This window comes from Schistocerca serialis, chromosome 5 (genome assembly GCF_023864345.2).
Source record: "Schistocerca serialis cubense isolate TAMUIC-IGC-003099 chromosome 5, iqSchSeri2.2, whole genome shotgun sequence".
NCBI classification, from domain to species: Eukaryota; Metazoa; Arthropoda; class Insecta; order Orthoptera; family Acrididae; genus Schistocerca; species Schistocerca serialis.
The window spans coordinates 45,320,592-45,340,716 of NC_064642.1; the positions used below are offsets into that span (position 1 = coordinate 45,320,592).

A 20,125-nucleotide genomic window follows, 5' to 3' on the forward strand; every position below is an offset into this window, starting at 1 on the left:
TAAACCATGTGTGTGTGTGTGTGTGTGTGTGTGTGTGTGTGTGTGTGTGTGTGTCTTTTTTTCAAATGGGCTCCGAGTTAAAATACACAATTCATACCCGTGTGCAAATTTTCAAATATAGAGGTTTACTATTGTCGGCCAACAAGCCTTGTCCATGAAAACCAGCTTTCTACTTGAACTGACACAAGAGGAGCATATTTAAAATGGACAGTATCATTTGAATGTAAATCTCACACAAACTCAACTCACACACAACTGCAGTCATGTAAACCTTAATGGCCGAAAGCTTTAATTGTGAGAATCTTTTTGTAGTGCTTATCTGCAACTCAGCATCTCCACTATATAGTGAGTAGCAACTTTCATTTTCATAACATTGTTACATTCCATGCTGGATTTTCCATTGTTTCAATCTAAATTATTAAGAGAGAATTTTTCACCCAACAAAATCATTGAAATGGAACACATTGTATTGAACCCCCCCCCCCTTTTCCTTTTTCTTGCAATACCTTTTTCCTTTTCTTTGTCACTTTTTCTCACTTTACCACTAACAGATTTTAATTTATTTGAATTGTTTTTCACTTTTGTATCTGCTTAACTAGTGGCATTTCCAGTTGCACCAAAGCAGTTATGGCTGCAGGAATAAATCTAAAATTTTATTTTATGTACAAAAGGTTGCCTGAAATGTCATCATAAGACATTAATTCTTGGGCTTGTCCCATTGAAGCAGCTTCACTGCTTTTCACAATGTTGAAATTCTGGCTATAATAGCTACAGGCATGAATCCTGGATCCCCATCTTGTCAAAATGGGAGATGGTGGTAAGAAAATGTCTGGAGCTAACAACTTAAATGCTGCAACACATAAAGGGCCTCCAAAAATGCCTTTCTTGACACACTCAATAAATTTGTCAACATCACTGAATTTGCTACGAATCTCTTCTGCAACTTTATGTAAGGCATGAGCTAAATGAGTCCCATGCACCATTTTCCTGTAGTGAATTGGCAGCATTCACCTTGTAGGACACAGCATCCATTCCAAAGAGAAGTACATTGTCATGCTGATTGCCATCAGGCAATATGGCACACATATGGATCTGTCAAACAATTTAATAGTGGTGGAAAGATTAACTTTTTCCATATATTCACAATGTAGTAGAAACTTTTTACCTAAACCATCTTGTTCCAAAGTACCCAAATTGACCCCTCCACTATATCTTTCCATTAGTCTGCAGTTTCATTTAATGTGGAAGAATCAGGAAGAGATTTGTCTTTGTATTTTCCTGAGGACTCACCAGATTTAGAGCATAAAATGAAAGATGATTTCAATTTTCTAAATGCAGAAGGTGCATTTGAAAGATGCTCAGTTGAATTAGAAAAACAATACATTGTTATTTTATCAATATATAGGAGCCCAGATGTAGAAGTAGCAAAATCATTTTTACCAAATGTGAAAGGATATTTTACAGAAAGTGAACAATGAAAATAAAAAGACAGAGGTTTTAATAGCTGCTGATTACAATATTCAATTATCAAATGAAACCAGTTATACAGTATAGTTTATGAACTTAATCCAAAAATTTGGTTTCAAGGCAAACTTCATGAAGGTCACAAGAGAAACTAGTAATAAAGGAACCAATATTGATAGTATTTTAACTAATTATAAATTTGATGGTTCTAGGAAGTTAGGTGTAGACTTAAGACTTCCAGACAATTCTGCTCCATTTATTGAAATAACTAGTGCAAATGAATGAAGCACTAGAAAAACTAATGGCAAAAGACATTTTACTGTTGCAAATTTAAACTCATTGTCTTCTAAAGTATAAGAGGTGCAGTGCTAAGTTCAAGATGATATTCAAATCTCTGTGCATTCATATTTCTAGAAATTTGCATTCATATTTCTAGAAATTTTTTACATTTATTTAATTAAGTATTCCCACAGTATGCCTCACAAAAGTCTCAAATAAGCTAAGTGGATCACTGCTGGAATAAAAATATCATGCGGGAAAAAAAGGCAACTGCACAAGGAACTGAAATACAACAAAGGCCCTGTTTTCATTCATTATGTCAAACAGTATAAAAGCATATTTAAAAGGGCAGTGAAAACAGCAAAAGCTATGGTTGGTAATAATTACATCTTGACTCATGGACACAAAACAAAGGCAGTGTGGTATGTTTTAAAATCAGAACTGGGAATTAGAACTGAAAGCAAAGATATTTCCAAAATTGAGGTGGTAAATAAAATTGAAACAAATCCTGTGTGAATGCCAGAATCATTCACTCAATTGTTTATAAATCATATCCTTTTAGTGGCTGATGTAATGACAGTTGAAGGGGTGGAATTTGTTAATCCTAAATTTATGTGACATTCACTTGGCTGATCCCACATTTCTTCATGATATGTCCCATGCCACCATGCAGATCGAAGAGCATCACTGCCAGAACAGTTTCCTTATGTGCTCTGAGAGTCACTGTGTTCTTCCTTGTCCTCTGTGTGATGTTCAAGCTGCCCATTCACACTAGTTTCCTAATGATTCATGCACATGCCAAGCATGTCGGACACTGCCAATCAGAATAGATGTCCCTATACTACTTTACCATTCTTACAACATTTCTTTAACAGTTACCACACACAAGTAGCATGTATAAGTTTTGCCCATTTGTATACATGTCTGTATGCAAGTAGTGTTGAAGTAGAAATGAGCCATTTATAGACAATGCATTTTGAACTTATTCTGCAGTCAAAGGGCTTAGTACAATAATAGAGACACCTCAAGAGCCTTTTTCAACCACTTTACCTTTTCATTTTAGTGGATTTCTCAAGTACTGTCACAAAAAAATTTAATGGAAATGTTAATAATTGCTATACCACTATACTCATCTCTCCTAGAGCTTTAATGTCTTTAAAAATTCAAATTATCCCATTTAATAAAAACTATACTTGCTTCAGTATCTTGATTGATACAAGAGTGATGAAAAGTAAACAAGGAATGAAATCATGTGCCGTTCTGCATACTGTCATTTTCTGAAGACCTCATTTTGGTATCTTTAACCGTTCATGAGATAGAAGTGGTGTTACATCTATGCAACTCAATTTTTGTACCCACAGGAGACTTCTTATACCTCCACATGGGGAAACAGTTCTGTACATACCTTGTGTTCGGTAAACAACAACAGCTGCTGTTATGTGCATTTCTTTTTGGTACACATCTGGAGAAGATGATATGCTATAGAATCTCGGTTGGAGTGGATCCAGATGAGCTGCTAAGACAGCAGCAGATGGGTGAACAGATGGGAATTGTTCCAGGACTTCCAGTAAATGTGGAAATCGCCATTGTCTCCATTTTTCATATGCTGCAGGTTCCTGTGTTTAGCAAATAGTAATATTAATTGTTTGTACACACTAAAAAAATCTATAAGGGGTGTTCAAGAAGAAATGAGCCAGAGGGATAATTACAGAAACTAGTACCTGTATCTTAGAAGTATTGACCTTGGCTGTTGAGACACTTGTCCCACTGTGACACAAGGCAGTCAATGGCTGTCTGATAAAATTCACAGGTCTACGATGTGAACCATTTCCGCACAGCTGAACGTCGTCATCCACACGAGTGCAGGAAAGGTTATGCTGACGTTCTACTTTGACCAAGATGGCCCCCTTCTGATTCACTTCCTGCATCATGGGACAACAGTGAATGCTCAGCATTACTCGCAAACCTTGACCACCCTTCGCAAAGTGATCAGATCGAAACAACCAGGCAATCTCAGCCATGGGGCCATTCTGCTCCATGACAATTCAAAGCCTCAAACGGCCAACACAGTCACGGCACTCCTGCAAAAATTGAAATGGCAGGTTCTTGGCCACCCTCGATACAGTCTGGACCTCTCTCCTGTGATTATGCCATTTTGGTCTCCTTAAAAAGGCTCTGAGTGGCGAACGATTCACCTCAGACAATGACATCCAGCTGTACATGCAGAACTGGTTCACATTGCAGCCCTGGGAATTTTATGAGACAGCCATTCACCGCCTTGTGTTACAGTGGGACAAGTGTCTCAACAGTCAGGTTCAACATACATACAGGTACTGGTTTCTGTAATTATCCCTCCGACTCGTTTCTTTTTGAATGCCCCTTATAATAAAGCTGTAGTCTAAATATTTTCTTGCACAGTCAGATTGGCTTATGTGCGAGCAAGACTTGTAAGTAGTTTTGATAAAATACACATAATTATACAAAAAGAATCTACATCTCAGAAATCTGATAGAATTTTGGTGATTCTAAACAATGTAGTTAATTTAAAGATGGCATGTGGTATATCAGGTTACATTAGCAAGTTTGTGGAAAACTTTAATGAGAAAAAAATAAAAAAATCTTCAAATGAATTTTTCTGCCACTGTTTTGTGGAGTGTCATTTACTACATTTATTGTGTCAGTTGTTATGAAAGATTAAACCATATACAAACTGTAGATATACTTTAAACCATGAGGTGGTGTTTGTATATGGCATTATCACACACAGAATGCAGTTATCCTTGAATGGCAGTATACAATTTGTTTCATGTCCCCTTCTCCATTATACACAGAGCTATCCAAAGTGTGGCTCAGATGCTGTATAGCTGTTTAGTCATTGGTAACAGACTTGTCCCTATACTACCATTGATATATTTAATAACTCTAAGGCACTTCTTTGTTCTAGTCGTTAGAGTGATTTACCCAAAGGTGATTTCACATTTGGAACTGATGCATACTTTTTAGAAAATTAAAGAGCAGATTACTGGTATCTGTAAATTGACCCATGATAATATGAGTATAGAAGTACCTTTATGCTGATATACATTAATACCGCACAAAAATATATCCAAATATATTCTAAATTTTATTTTTACAAAAAAATGCATTTAAACAAAAACTGCACAAAATGAACATAATTTTACATGATAATGATAATTCTACGAAAACTCATGTACGCTGCACACTAAATTTTAATTTTTGCTATATTTTTATTGTTTTGTATACATGTAACCATGAAAACATAAAAACTAGTACTTTTCAGGATTTTAGTTTCCATCTCAGTTTCCTTTCTTTGCACTTGCTGGAAAGTTTTGTAGAGAAATAAAGTTAGATTGACCTCTCACAAAAATGACAAATGCAAGGCAACTTTCTCTTCTCTTTTGGGTCATAGGTGGATCATGTTTTGTGTTTTTCCAATCATTCTATGACAACTTTCACTCTAGATTCTGCTATACCCAAAACACGGTGAATGGCTGCATGAAGTTCACAGGATATGTGACATAGTTGTTGACTCATTTTTTATCTGTGGTGTTGCCATGTGTTTGCAAGCTTCTTACAAAAATTAAACCATCTCACCTGAGTGTCATCTCTGTAGGAACTGTGAAGAACAAACGCATTCACCCCCCCTTATGTCCAACATGCGGAAAAATAATGACATTGGCCATCGCTGGAAGAGGCTTCGATAACCAGCAATATTTTTTTCAACTAAATATATTTATAGTGGAACCATTAGGTAAAGGTTCAGTCTCTATGCTTCTGTCTTCATAAATTTGATCAACTGCTTCTTTCAAGGAATTCACAAGTGGCAAAACAGATTTGTCTTCAATTTTGCACTGTTGCTATTCTGAATTATGTTTAACTTTCTGTTGCATTGTCACTATCTAATCTAACACCGCTTCGTAAACTGTCCTCAAACCATTTTAAAACAAAATCCTCAAATTCAGCAGACAAAGATCTGGCTACCGAATCCATACCACAAAGTCCCAGGTGTGGTCTCAGAGACTGCTAGCATGAAAGAGGCGGTAATAGTATCAGTCAGTGTCACATTCAAGTGACTACTGTCAAAGGAAACTACAACAGCTTCAAGGAAGAACAACTAGACAATGCTGCAGTTTCCTACCCCATCCTTATGCATTAGCAATGGAGTAACAATAAACGCTAACAGTCTGCGAGACCACACCTGGGACATTAAGAGTTAAGGAAGAAATGCCATTCAGAAATAAAACAGAAACCAATGACAAATCACCACTACATTCAAGAACCCCATCAGATTCAAGGCTGATTGGTAAATTATTAAGGCAGTTATTAAGTCAGATGTCTTACTGTTAATATTGCAGCAGATAACGTAATTCAGTTCTTCACTAATTCAAGAGGAATAGGATACTGGCCACAAAATCTTATTAATGTAGTATTAAAAAAACATGTAGAAGATACTGCGATAATTGGTGGGTAGACTGTAATTATTGGAAGGAATAGAGGTAATAACTCACAATGAAGTTAAGGGTTGGGTTGGGTTGTTTGGGGAAGGAGACCAGACAGCGAGGTCATTGGTCTCATCGGATTAGGGAAGGATGGGAAAGGAAGTTGGCCGTGCCCTTTCAACGGAACCATCTCGGCATTTGCCTGGAGCGATTTAGGGAAATCACGGAAAACCTAAATCAGGCTGGCCGGACGCGGGATTGATGAAGTTAAGGCATTGAGTGTCCAGTAAACATATAAACAAGAATGCAAATGATGATAAGCTTTCATAAAGTGTTGTTTTTCATAACTTACTAGTACAGAATACATGTACACCTGCACAGCTTCATTGTTTGGGTGGAATAAATTGTACCCGGTGGATTAAATTGTGCCAGTTCTGCAGCTCAACTTGACTGACACGTTGTTAGATGGGTTGGACAAAGGAAGAAATGGGGTTAGATGGAAGGGTAGCTGATTGCCAGAAGGGAGAGGCAGCAAGCCGATGGAATGAGAATTTGGCACTGGTAGAGGTAGGAGGAGTAGTATGTGAGGCATAGTGAATGGAGCATGACAGTGGCCCTCCTCATATCATCCAGAGTATGGAAAGGGTTCCTGCAATGACACATTGCTAGTTTCCATTGGTCCCAAGCTTGTGCAGGTGGGCTCAAGTCAGCAGATACCTAAAACCATACTATGTAGTTGATTCACACATCATGGAGAAAAGTGTCCATTAGATAGGTATAGTTTTTTATTGTCTTGAAAGACAAATGCATCAGATAAATACTGACTGTAGGGGTGTAAAACAAGCTGAGATTCCCTTGCTGATACTGCACAGCCCTCAAATTTCTCTTAACAAACATGAGAGACATCCAGCATCCATAGATGATACAGGCTGAAAACATGACTGACCAGCTTCCTGCTGGACCTGTGGGTTTGTGTACCTGATATGTACATGCCTGCCCCCACACTCTCGTGGGACAATTGTCAGGCATCAGACAAACCCTGCACTTGTCGATACTGTGGTGTACGCTAATTCAAGAGAGTAGTGTCCTATGCAGATAACTCTTCTTGCCATACAGTGACAGTATGCATTTGGTATAAGCCTGAAACTATCCTTCGAGCAATTTTGTGGAAAATGAACAAAGTTTCAAGAAGGATATTTGGCTGGTACATAGAAGATATGGGCAAAACAACGAAGGGAAAAGAAATGGAAAAGTTGATCCTCACTGTCTGTGTTGTCCTGGTTTAGCAATTGATTTGACACCACTCCTGAAAATTGCAACAATGTTGGTACTGAAAAGGGAAATAAAGAGCAAGGCTGAGGTACAAAACTTTGAAAATAGCCTAAAACATCATTCATGAATTAAAAAATTCTGCAGGATATGATAAACTGTGAACTACGTGATAATTTTATAGCTAAGAGACAGGAAAATGCGATAATATAAGGGGCATTGAGTAAGTAGTGCAGCACTTTCTTCTGAAAGCAGGTTGGTTTTATTCAGGATTCCAATACACCATATTATTCTGCACTCTTTTGGCTACTCATGGAGCTCACTTCAATTAATGAATAATGGAAGAGTGTTTCCATGAGAGCTGTGACCAACCTGCTTTCACCAAATGTGCACACTGCAAGAACTGTCTCTGCACTGTTTATGGTGTTATTGCTGACTTGCATATTTTTTGCCTATTGTAGTCGAGTAAGTAAACTCTGTTGTAGTGTGTTTAATGTAATGTTACTGACTGTGTCTGAAATAATCCATTTGTGTAATAAATCATTCGTATCTACAATACTCTCATTGTAGCTTTGACGACTGATATCTCCTGTTCTAATAGTCTGTAGCAGCTACAGTTTTATGTTGTATGTATACTTTGTTGCTCTGTTAATTATGTTATGTATGAATATAATTTGTACAATACTATGTTGTGACTTTCCCTTGTCAGGTGGGACACCAGTACTAAGCAAATAATGGAAAGCTGAAAGATGGAAGAAATATGTAGAATGGCTGTATAAAGGAAATGAACTTGAAGGTAATACTACAGTAAGAGAAGAGGAAGTTGATGAAGGTGAGCTGGGAAATGTGATACTGCAAGAACACTGAAAGACCTAAGTCAAAAAAGACCACTAGAGTTGATGACATTCTTTCAGAATTATTTAGGTCCTTGGGAGAGCCAATCACGACAAAACTACTCACCTGTTTTGTAAAATATGAGACTGACAAAGTACCATCAGACTTCAAGAAGAATGTAATAATCTAATTCCAAAGACAGCAGAGTTTATCAATTTAATAAATCACTTTTGCAAAATACTGACAAATTATTTATAGAACAATTTAAAAACAGGTAGAAACTGACACTGCAAAAGATCAGTTTAGGTGCCAGAGAAATGTACGTACACACAAGGCAATACTGACCCTATGACTTATCTTAGAAGGTAGATTGAAGAAAAGCTTTTGTACACACATAATCATTTATCCCTCTGTGAACACTAAAATAATTTTAAATATAATACCAGTGACCAATATTTTAGAAACGTATGAGTAACTTAAAGAGCAATTAAAAAATCTCCAAAAGTTAAAACTAAGTCACCTTAGCTAGAAGAATCAAGTTCTGCTGATCCTCTGCATTAGTTGCAATACTGGCAAAATGCTGCAGCAGCTCTGGTGTGGGGGGTGTGGTGATATCCAAGAAGCGTGTGAGAAGAGTTCTCAGGGAACAGTGTGGGAGATGTCTTGCTGGTTTCCACATCTCAAGAGCACCTAAAATAATTGACCACAGGTTCACATTTTTACTAACAATTACATTAGATGGTTATTCTTTATTTTGTCTGTTGTTGCAATGAAAACAGCATCATTATTGGTGTTGAACTTAAATACTGAAACAGCAGTATGAGATAAATATGTTAGAAGAGTGAGATAAGGAGGAAGGGTATTTAAGAGTTGAAAATCCCATTGGCACTTGAGTCACAGAAAAATAGAATAATATCAACTGATCTCTTCCTCATTAGTTCACTAATTTGCTATCTACATAATCACTGTATGCTGCAGTGATTTTCTGTAAATGTGGATCTGATTTGTTTGGACTGTGAAAGTTAGGCACTTGTTATGTTATTTTATATTTGCTTGTACAAGATGATAAACAAGTTGTTTAGTCAACCTCTATGGCTTTTTCATTGACAGAACATTAAATCCTAATCTTCCTGCCTTACCATCTTATCTTGCAACATCTGTGTGCACGCATGTGTGTACACACATGGGCAATTAACATTTTTCATTATGCAGTGTCTGCTCTGGCAGAGATTAAAAGTAACTTGTCACATTTGAGAGTTGCCATGAGCATTATTAGTACCATTTACTTGATTTTTTTAGTGTAGGGAGGACAGAAAGAAACCAAGTTTTAAGAGAGGTTAGGATTGAGACAAACCTTCAGTTTGAGAAAGAAACCAAAAAATATAATTCTAGCTTATTACAAGAACATAAACAGCTGTTGGATAAGAATTTTCAACAATCAGCAGACATTTCAACTCTACCCAATTTTAACTCAGTCAGTGTGAAATGCCAGCTGTCTTTATTTCATCAAAATATTCGAGGACTGAGAAATAAAATTAAAGAATTAATTATGTGCATAGATGAATTAGAGCCCTCAAACGCAGCTGACATAATCTGCCTCTCTGAACATCATGTGACCACTAGTATAGAACTTTTAAAGTGCTGCAGGATTTAGGTTAGCATCTCACTTTTGTAGAACAGAAAAGGAGAAAGGAGGATTTTCCACATTCATCGGGAACTGTCAAATTTAAGAACATAGACATAAATAAATTTTACCTAGAACAGCATATGGAAGCATGTGCAACAGAAGTGGAATTTCATAAAAAAATCCTTCATTATATTAAGTGTATATCAAGCACCTGCAGGTAACTTTAATCTGTTCATAAACCACCTTGAAGCTGTACTGGCCCATTTAACAACCAAAAACAAAGAAATAGTGGTTGCTGGTGACTTCAATGTAGATTTCCTTAAATACTCTCCCAATAAGAACGTATTTGAGTTAATTACACTATCATTTAACTTAATTCCCACTGTAAAGTTCCCAGCTAGGGTAGCCAATTGCTCACAAACAGCCATTGATAATAACTTTATAGAAAAGTCCAATGAACAAAATTATATTACAAAACCAATAGCCAATGGCCTCTCAGACCATGATATGCAGTTCCTTCTGTTAAATGTTAATACTGAACAGGATATAAAATCTGTTAAATCTGAACTCAAGAGGGTTATCAGTAAGACAAAAATTGATTATTTTAGGCTGCTCCTCAGAGACAGTCACTGGAGTGATGTTTACAGTGCTCATGGCATGAATGAGAACTATAACACTTTTGCTAATAAAGTGCTTTCCTTATTTTAACACTGTTTTCCCCCAAAATTAACCAAGATTAGAGCAAAGTCTACAAAGAAGCCATGGATTACTCATGGAATAGAGGTATCTTGTAAAACAAAAAGACAACTATATCTGTCAATCAGACACAGTTCTGATGCTACAGCACATTACAAGAAATACTGCAAAATATTGAAGACTGTAATATGCACATGAAAGCAAATATATTACAAGGAAAAGATAGTCATATCAAATAACAAAATATAGACAGTATGGGATATCGTGAAGGAGGAGACTGGTAGAACCAGACATGAAGAGGGGAAAATAGCATTAAGAGTAAATGATACATTGGTGACAGATGTGTTTAGTGTTGCAGAACTTTTTAACAAACATTTTATAACTGTTACTGAAAAGATGGGGTTGTCAGGTTCTGTAGATGCTGCCATGGGATACCTCAGATCAGACGTTCAAGTAACTTCCATAATATGAATATGACCCTCACTACCCCAACGGAAGTATTGTTCATAATAACATATTTAAAATCAAAAACATGTAGTGAGTACGATGAAATATCAACAAAGTTAATTAAAGAATGTGATTCTGAGTTAAGTAACATATTAAGCTATGTGTGTAACCAGTCATTTATCAGTGGAATATAACAATCGGATTTATAACCACCTTATCACAAATAACATACTATCAAAGTCGCAGTTCGGATTTCTAAAGGGTTCTGATGTTGAGAAGGCTATCTACATTTACAGTGAAAATGTACTTAATTCATTAGACAAAAAATTGCAGGCAACTGGTATATTTTGTGATCTATGAAAGGCATTTGACTGTGTAAATCACAATATCCTTTTAAGTAAATTAGAATATTATTGTGTAACAGGAAATGCTACAAAATGCTTCAAATCTTATATCTCTGGCAGGAGACAAAGGGTGTTATTAGGAAAGAGACATGTATTAAGCTATCAGGCATCATCCAACTGGGAACTAATTACATGTGGGCTCCCACAAGGTTCCATCTCAGGGCCCTTACTTTTTCTTGTGTATATCAATGACCTTTCATCAGCTTGTTTTGTTTGCTGATGATAGAAATATTGCAATAAATAGCAAATGAAGTGTAGTCTTAAAAAGATCTGCTAATAAAATATTTGTGGACATTAATCACTGGTTCCTAGCCAATTCCTTGTCACCAAACTATGAAAAAACACACTATATGCAGTTAAGAACTTGCAAGGGTTGTCCCACTAGTATATGACTAACATAAGATAACAAACAGATAGAAGAAGTAGACAGTGTTAAATTCCTGGGATTGCAGCTTGATGATAAATTCCACTGGGAGGAGTACACCACAGAACTGCTGAAGCGTCTAAACAAATCTCTATTTTTAACGTGAATTCTGTCAGACATAGGGGATATAAAAATGGAAAAGCTGTCATACTATGCTGAATTTCACTCCATAATATCATATGGGATTATTTTTTGGGGTAATTCATCAAACCAAGCTAAAGTTTTCCAGGCACAAAAACGTTCAATAAGAATTATATGTAGTGTTAACTCTAGAACATTCTGCAGAGGCCTGTTTAGGAAACTAGGAATACCAACTACTGCTTCCCAATACATTTATTCCTTAATGAAATTTGTCATTAAAATATATCACTTTTTCAAACCAACAGCTCCGTTCATGGAATCAGTACTAGAAATAAGAAAATCTTCACAAGGATTTAAAGTCAACTTATTCTCGTACAAAAAGGTGTGCATTATTCAGGAACACACATTTTCAATAGCTTGCCAGCAGCCATAAAAATCTTAGCAACCAATGAAATTCAATTTAAGAGAAGCAAAAGGGATTTGTGTGTGTGTGTGTGTGTGTGTGTGTGTGTGTGTGTGTGTAGTACAATCTAATGTCTGCACCATTTCAGTACAGTAATGTGTTCATTGTAAACAAGCGTTGTTGTAGTTCTGTTATATGTTCATTACATTATAAATTAAAAAACATTTTTTAAAATTTTAAATGCAGTGTATTAATGCAGAAAAAGAGATGATCATTCCACTTGGGACCTGTGGAAAGTACATTAGCTTATTGGTTTTGGTTGTAAATATTTGTCATGTATTATTGTTTTCTGACATGTTCTACATCCTGGAGGACCTCCTCACTATGGATCAATTGGAATGGAAGTAAATCTAATCTAATCTAAAACCCTATTAGTCATGTCTACAACAAACAACATGACCACCCAGCATCAAGGACTGAAGATTTCCTTTATCCATTTGTTAAGGAGCAACAGTCATTCTAAACAAGATCTCTGTTGTTAGAGGTGTCTCTTGTCCTGTGATACATGGCAATTTCCTCTGCAGGTATTTAGCTAAAAGCGAGAGATAAATGGTAGACATTTTATATTGCTGAAGAAGAGGAAGAAGCATCTTTTTTCCTCCTAAGTATTGACTTCCCTGCTAATTTTACTTTGTTAAATTTAGACTGAATAAAAATACTGATAAAGGTCTTAAATACATTCATACCAGATACACCGGCAGAATAACAGAACTGCCTTACAACTTATTTGCAGCAAACAGCTGAACTTTTCATCTTATAATGATTCATGTTACATGACCCCCAAACAAGTAAACAATTACTTTACATGTACAAGGCATACAATGAATCAGGCTCCTGGGCATACAGGTGAACAGTAAAGTGATACGGCACCAGCACATCAGTAAGTTAACCAATAGTTTCAATTCTGTCTACTTAGAAATGCCTCTAGTCATGGTGACCTGCCAATGGGATTGACAGTGTACCTCACAAATATAACTCAGTACTTTCCTATAGCATATTATTCGGAGGTAAGGCAGAATTCATTCTACTAGTGTGCAATAATACATCTTACAGGACAGAATCACATATATTACCGAATTGTATTTCTGATAGTATTTCTGATTTAGTTTGAACTGCGCAATTCACAGCCACAGTACTAGAAATAAAAAGAATTTTCTTATAGACTATGCACCTCTATTTAGGCTTCAGTATGGGGTTTCATATTCTGGTGCTGAAGTCTGTATTTATCTTTCTTTATTTATTTGGTTGTCTGGGTTGTTGGCAGACATCAGGTGGGAAATTGAAAAATCTCTAGACATCAGTATACGAAGTAAAAGAGTACCTTGCAAGTCACTGCTTGAAGTTCCTTGTTTTAGAAAGAGAGCTTTATAATCTAAGAGATCGTTTCTAACTACACTACTAATCATTAATAATCAAAAACAAAATCAGTGACAAATTCCATCTCCTGATAACAATAGTGATAGGTATGGCAACATGTGGAAAACATTGGAAATCATATGTTGTTGTTGTTGTTGTTGTTGTTGTTGTTGTGGTCTTCAGCCCAGAGACTGGTTTGATGCAGCTCTCCATGCAACTCTATACTGTGCAAGCTTCTTCATTTCCAAGTAACTACTGCACCCTACATTCTTCTGAATCTCCTTAGTGTATTCATCTCTTTGTCTCCTTCTACGATTTTTACCCTCCACGCTGCCCTCCAATAATAAATTGGTGATCCCTTCATGCCTCAGAACATGGCCCACCAACCAATCCCTTCTTCTAGTCAAGTTGTGCCACAAATTCCTCTTCTCCCCAGTTCTATTCAATACCTCCTCATTAGTTATGTGATCTACCCATCTAATCTTCAGCATTCTTCTGTAGCACCACATTTCAGAAGCTTCTATTCTCTTTTTGTCTAAACTATTTATTGTCCATGTTTCACATCCACACATGGCTTCACTCCATACAAATACTTTCAGAAACGACTTCCTGACACTTAAATTTGTACTCGATGTTAACAAATTTATCTTCTTCAGGAACACTTTCCTTGCCTTTGCCAGTCTACATATTATATCATCCCTACTTCGGCCATCATCAGTTATTTTGCTCTCCAAATAGCAAAACTCATCTACTACTTTAAGTGTCTCATTTCCTAATCTAATTCCCTCAGCATCACCTGATTTAATTAGACTACATTCCATTATCCTCATACACTTTTGTTGATGTTCATCTTATACCCTCCTTTCAAGACACTGTCCATTCTGTTCAACTGCTCTTCCAGGTGCTTTGCTGTCTCTGACAGAATTACAATGTCATCAGCAAACCTCAAGGTTTTTATTTCTTCTCGGTGGATTTTAATTCGTTCTCCAAATTTTTCTTTTGTTTCGTTTACTGCTTGCTCAGTGTATGGATTGAATAACAATGGGTATAGGATATGACCCTGTCCCACTCCTTTCCCAACCACTGCTTTCCTTTCATGCCCCTAGACTCTAATAACTGACATCTGGCTTCTGTACAAATTGTAAATAGCCTTTTGCTCCCTGTATTTTACCCCTGCCACCTTCAAAATTTGAAAGAGAGTGTTCCAGTCAACATTGTCAAAAACTTTCTCCAAGTCTACAATTGCTAGAAACATAGGTTTGCCTTTCCTTAACCTATCTTCTAAGATAAGTCATATGGGTAATTATTGTCTCACGTGTTCCAACAGTTATACGGAATCCAAACTGATCCTCCCCAAGGTCGGCCTCTAACAGTTCTTCCATTCATCTGTGAAGCATTTGTGTCAGTATTTTGCAGCCGTGACTTATTAAACTGATAGTTTGGTAATTTTCACACCTGTCAACACCTGCTTTCTTTGGGTTTGGAATCATTATATTCTTCTTGAAGTCTGAGGGTATTTTGCCTGTCTCATACATCTTGCTCACCAGATGGTAGAGTTTTGTCAGGGCTATCAGCAGTTCTAATTGGCATGTTGTCTACTCTCAGGGCCTTGTTTCGACTTAGGTCATCCAGTGTTCTGCCAAAGTCTTCAAACAGTATCATATCTCCCATTTCATCTTCACCTATGCACTCTTCCATTTCCATAATATTGCCCTCAAGTACATCACCCTTGTATAGACCCTCTATATATTCCTTCCACCTTTCTGCTTCTTCTTCTTTGCTTAGAACTGGTTTTCCATCTGAGCTCTTTGTATTTATACAAGTGATTTTCTTTTCTCCAAAGGTCTCTTTAATTTTCCTGTAGGCTGTATGTATCTTACCCCTAGTGATATATGCCTCTACATCCTTACATTTGTTCTCTAATCATCCCTTCTTAGCCATTTTGCACTTCCTGTTGCTCTCATTTTTGAGACGTTTGTATTTTTGCCTGCTTCATTTACTGCATTTTTATGTTTTCTCCTTTCATCAGTTAAATTCAATATTTCTTCTGTTACCCAAGGATTTCTACTAGCCCTTGTCTTTTTACCTACTTGATCCTCTGCTGCCTTCACTACTTCATCCCTCAGTGCTACCCATTCTTCTTCTACTGTACTTCTTTCCCCCATTCCTGTCAATTGTTCCCTTATGCTCTCTCTGAAACTCTGTACAACCTCTGGTTTAGTCAGTTTATCCAGGTCCCATCTCCTTAAATTCCCACCTTTTTGCAGTTTCTCCAGTTTTACTCTACAGTTCATAACCAATAGATTGTGGTCAGAGTCCACACCTGCCCCTGGAAATGTCTTACAATTTGAAACCAGGTTCCTAAATGTCTGTCTTACTATTATATAATCTATCTGATACCTTCTAGTATCTACAGGATTCTTCCACGTATACAACCTTCTTTTATGACTCTTGAACCAAGTGTTAGCTATGATTAAGTTATGCTCTGTGCAAATTTCTACCAGGCGGCTTCCTCTTTCATTGCTTGCCGCCATTCCATATTCACCTACTACTTTTCCTTCTCTTCCTTTTCCTACTATTGAATTCCAGTCCCCCATGAGTTTTATCTCATTATACATTTCTTCAGTCTCTTCATCATCTGTGGGTCAAATATCATGAATATTTTGTAATGGACAATAAGTGTAAGTATGAATATTATTAGATTATGCTGAAATTATGCTAACAATAGTGCATTCACTACCAAAGCCTTAAGTTTCAAACATACTAAAGTCAGTTGGTAGCTGATAATGAGGAATTGGTCATTAAATGGAAATTTTGATTTTATTTACTTATAATTTCCTATTTGTAATCACTGAAGATATTGCATATTTCTGAACTGCACTGAAATCTATATTTTCCTATATTAGTTATTTGACATCTGACTTTTTCTTTTGCACTCTAACATTGAACAAATTATATCTAACAATGTTTGGATTTTACTGTGAGAGTTGGCATACCCTGTTGTTTCAGTTTATTCTTTTAGCCACCCTAGTGACTTGTCTTGCATGGTTTATAATGAAATGCTGTTGGTGACTCTTAATTGTGTCACAATCTGCAATACAATTTTTAGTCGAATGCTTAAAATTTATTACTTCAGCTTAGTGTTTAGACAACTGTGCTGTAGCTAGCACCATTTTCAGTTGAATACATTAAATTTATAAATTTATCAGTTCCATTTTTTATTTTAACAACTGCTTTACAATACATATATTCATTAATATCTGTTGGCATTACAAATATTTCTTTATTTTCAAAATGTACGGTGTTCAAAAAGTTTCTCCGAAGTGCCGTATAATTGTTAGCCGTGTGTGCCGTATGCCGCAGTGAATATACCAAAATGAAACTCAGTGAAATACAAGTTATTAATTTATTGAATATTCATTTTTACTTACAAATTTTCACATTAAATTTTGAAAGTGTTCCCCCTGTTGTTGAATACACAATTCAATTCATCTAACAATGTTTCCAAACACAAGCTCTAACATTTCTTCTGTAACAGAAGCAGTGAAAGTGGATATTGCAGTTTTCGATTCATCGATGGATTTTGGACGGTTTGTATAGATAGTTGCTTTCACTGCACCCCAGAAGAAAAAGTCAGGTGGTGTTAGGTCACGCGATCATGGAGGCCAAAGTTCCTGTCAAATTATGCGATCACCAAAACCATCAGCAAGCAGTGACATTGAAACGCGAGCTGTATGCACTGTTGCACCATCTTGCTGAAAATAATCATTCAGTATTTCACTTAACACAAGTTCTCCTATGAATGGGTACAGAATAGCACTGCAGTATCATTGTGCGGTTATTGTTTCACTGAAAAACCCAGGCAGGCGAACAATCATACAGCACTCATGGCTAACAATCATACGGCAGTGCTGCGAGACTTTTTGAACACCCCCTAGTTGTGATGTTAGGTGTGCCCATGGATGTGTGTTTGGATCCGTATTGTTCATGTTATGTTAATAACCTGGAAGATTTTTGTAGATGACTAGTTATCTGTACTGAAGTACTATGTGAAAAAAAGCTGCATGAATATGTAGTCAGATCTTGACAAGATTTCAAAGTGGTGCAGATTAGAAGAAACTTGCTTTCAATTTCCAGTAATCTAAAATTGTGCAGTTCACAAAAAGCAAAATGTAGTATCCTATGATTAAAATATCAGTGAGTCACAAGTGAACTCACACAAATACCTGGGTGTGATAATTCATGGGAATATGAAATAGAGTGGTCACATAGGCTCAGTCATTAGTAAAGCAAGTGGCAAGCTTTAGTTTATAAGGAAAATACAATCGGTGAGCAAGTGGGATTACTTACAAGACAGTCATGCAACTCATCTTTGAATATTGTTCACATGAAGGTGACCCAATCAAATAGGTCCAATAGGAAATATTAAACATATTCAAAGAGGGGCAGAACAAATGCCACATGTTTGTTTGACTCTTTGGGCAGTTTCATGCAAGTGATGAAAAACTTAAATCGGCAGGTGCTTGAAGATAGATGCCAGTTATCCTGCAGAAGTCTGATTATACTCACAAAGTTAGAGAACAAGTATCAAGTGACAAATCTATAAATATACAACATTTCACTCTCATAGGTTCCACAAAGATGAGTTTAGACTAATTTCAACAAGCACGAAGACATTTAAGCAGTCATTCTTTGCCATACTCCATACATCAACAGAGCATAAAGAAACCTAATATGTGGTATAATGGGTAGTACACTGTGCCACGCACTTTGCACTATTTGTAAAATGTGAATGTAGATGTAAATGAAAATGGTGCATATCATAAATGTAATACTTTGGCGTAAAATAACTTATGAAAAGATTAAACCGGTTTCACATTACAGCTGGAGTCAAATCTAATTCAACAACCTGCCACAGAATATTAAATCTCAAGTGGATAATGTGGCAAAACTTAAAACTGAATTCAGAATCTTTCTCTTGGGCAACTCTTTCTACTCCACTGAAGAGCACTCTCATAGAGATTCTTCAAAGTTGTGTGTTATGTTACAGTGTAATAAATGATTTGCTGCAGTAGTACAGTGTTTCATAAAGTTAAATTTTGTTGCACTTAAATAAAATATACCTCCTTGACTTCTATCCACATTCCAGGAACCCTTCTCTGCAGGACCCATTGAATGTGATTCATGTAATGTAATTTAACTGTGCACTATTCACCTATGCCATAGATGATTTTTCATGACTTATTTCCTGTGAAAGTGGATTGGTGACCAAATGCTTGTGTATCTCGTTACTTTGATCTTAATATCTGCCAGTGCTGATATAAGTGGAGTATTATATTATTACTTGTTAGTAATGCATTTTACAGTGTAATCTATACATTAATTATAAATGTGCTGCTTCTTCTCAATATTCTTGTAGATAGGTTCACTGCAAAATTGAAGGGAAAAGTTAATGAAACCATTTCAGTTCCTTTTTTGTAGATTTCCCCCCAAATTGAGGATTGAAGTTCTTACATGCCATTATGAGAGGAAATGATACTGTACTTTGTATATGACTTGACATTCTTTTTTATGTTCATCATCTGTGAAATACTGTCACATAAAATCACTTGGCACAGGTACCAGATAAATGTTGACTGATATTGTGTTAATGTTTGCAGGGAAGAGATAAGAAAACTGAAATATCTAAAAATGTAATTATTGTTGAAGCAAAATGAACCATTTGTTACCATTGGATGTATATGCTTCATTCAGCATTTGAAGCTCAACAGGTTGATCAGGGTCATGCTGAAAATGTATACGTTCCAGAATCCCATTGACAAGTGCAGGCCTGTTGCATGGGAAAACAGCAACATGATCCCCAGGTAAGTATGTGAGATCAGTCTTCAGCTGAAGTAGAATTGTAGTATGACTGAAAAAGAAATGATATGAAAATGTAATTAGCATGAATTTCATTCATAAGTAATGCCGACACATTGTTACACTGTTTAATCTTTTATTGTAATTGTGATATATTACATAGTCACTGATTAAATAGACCAATATGTTTTAAGTTTACTGAACATTTCCCATGCTCAAAGCACAAGTTGTTTTAGTTTGAACAGATGTATTTTACTGTTAAGCTTTAGAGACTGAAGAAATTCATTTTAAAGTAACATTCTGCCATTTCTACTTTTTCCGTTTCTATTTATTTCTTATCTATGTTGAGATTCCTGAAGACCATTGGTCACCATAGAATGTAACACATAAAAAACCACAAAGAACATATAAATTGATAGTGATGTTATTTCATAGACTAATAGCTAATGTTGTTATTTTTTT

The 20,125-nt window shown here is 36.1% G+C and overlaps 1 protein-coding gene across 1 annotated transcript in view; it reads right to left on the reverse strand.

Annotated features, from left to right (window-relative positions):
* Nucleotides 1-20,125, reverse strand: part of LOC126481736 (nitric oxide synthase, salivary gland-like) — a gene marked incomplete at its 5' end in the record, with an annotated part of 158,570 nt that overhangs the window by 69,305 nt on the left and 69,140 nt on the right. The window contains 3 exons of the mRNA XM_050105690.1: nt 3,149-3,359; nt 8,827-8,996; nt 19,534-19,715. Coding sequence (XP_049961647.1) covers nt 3,149-3,359; nt 8,827-8,996; nt 19,534-19,715 — 563 coding nt within the window. The remainder of the gene's footprint in view (nt 1-3,148; nt 3,360-8,826; nt 8,997-19,533; nt 19,716-20,125) is intronic.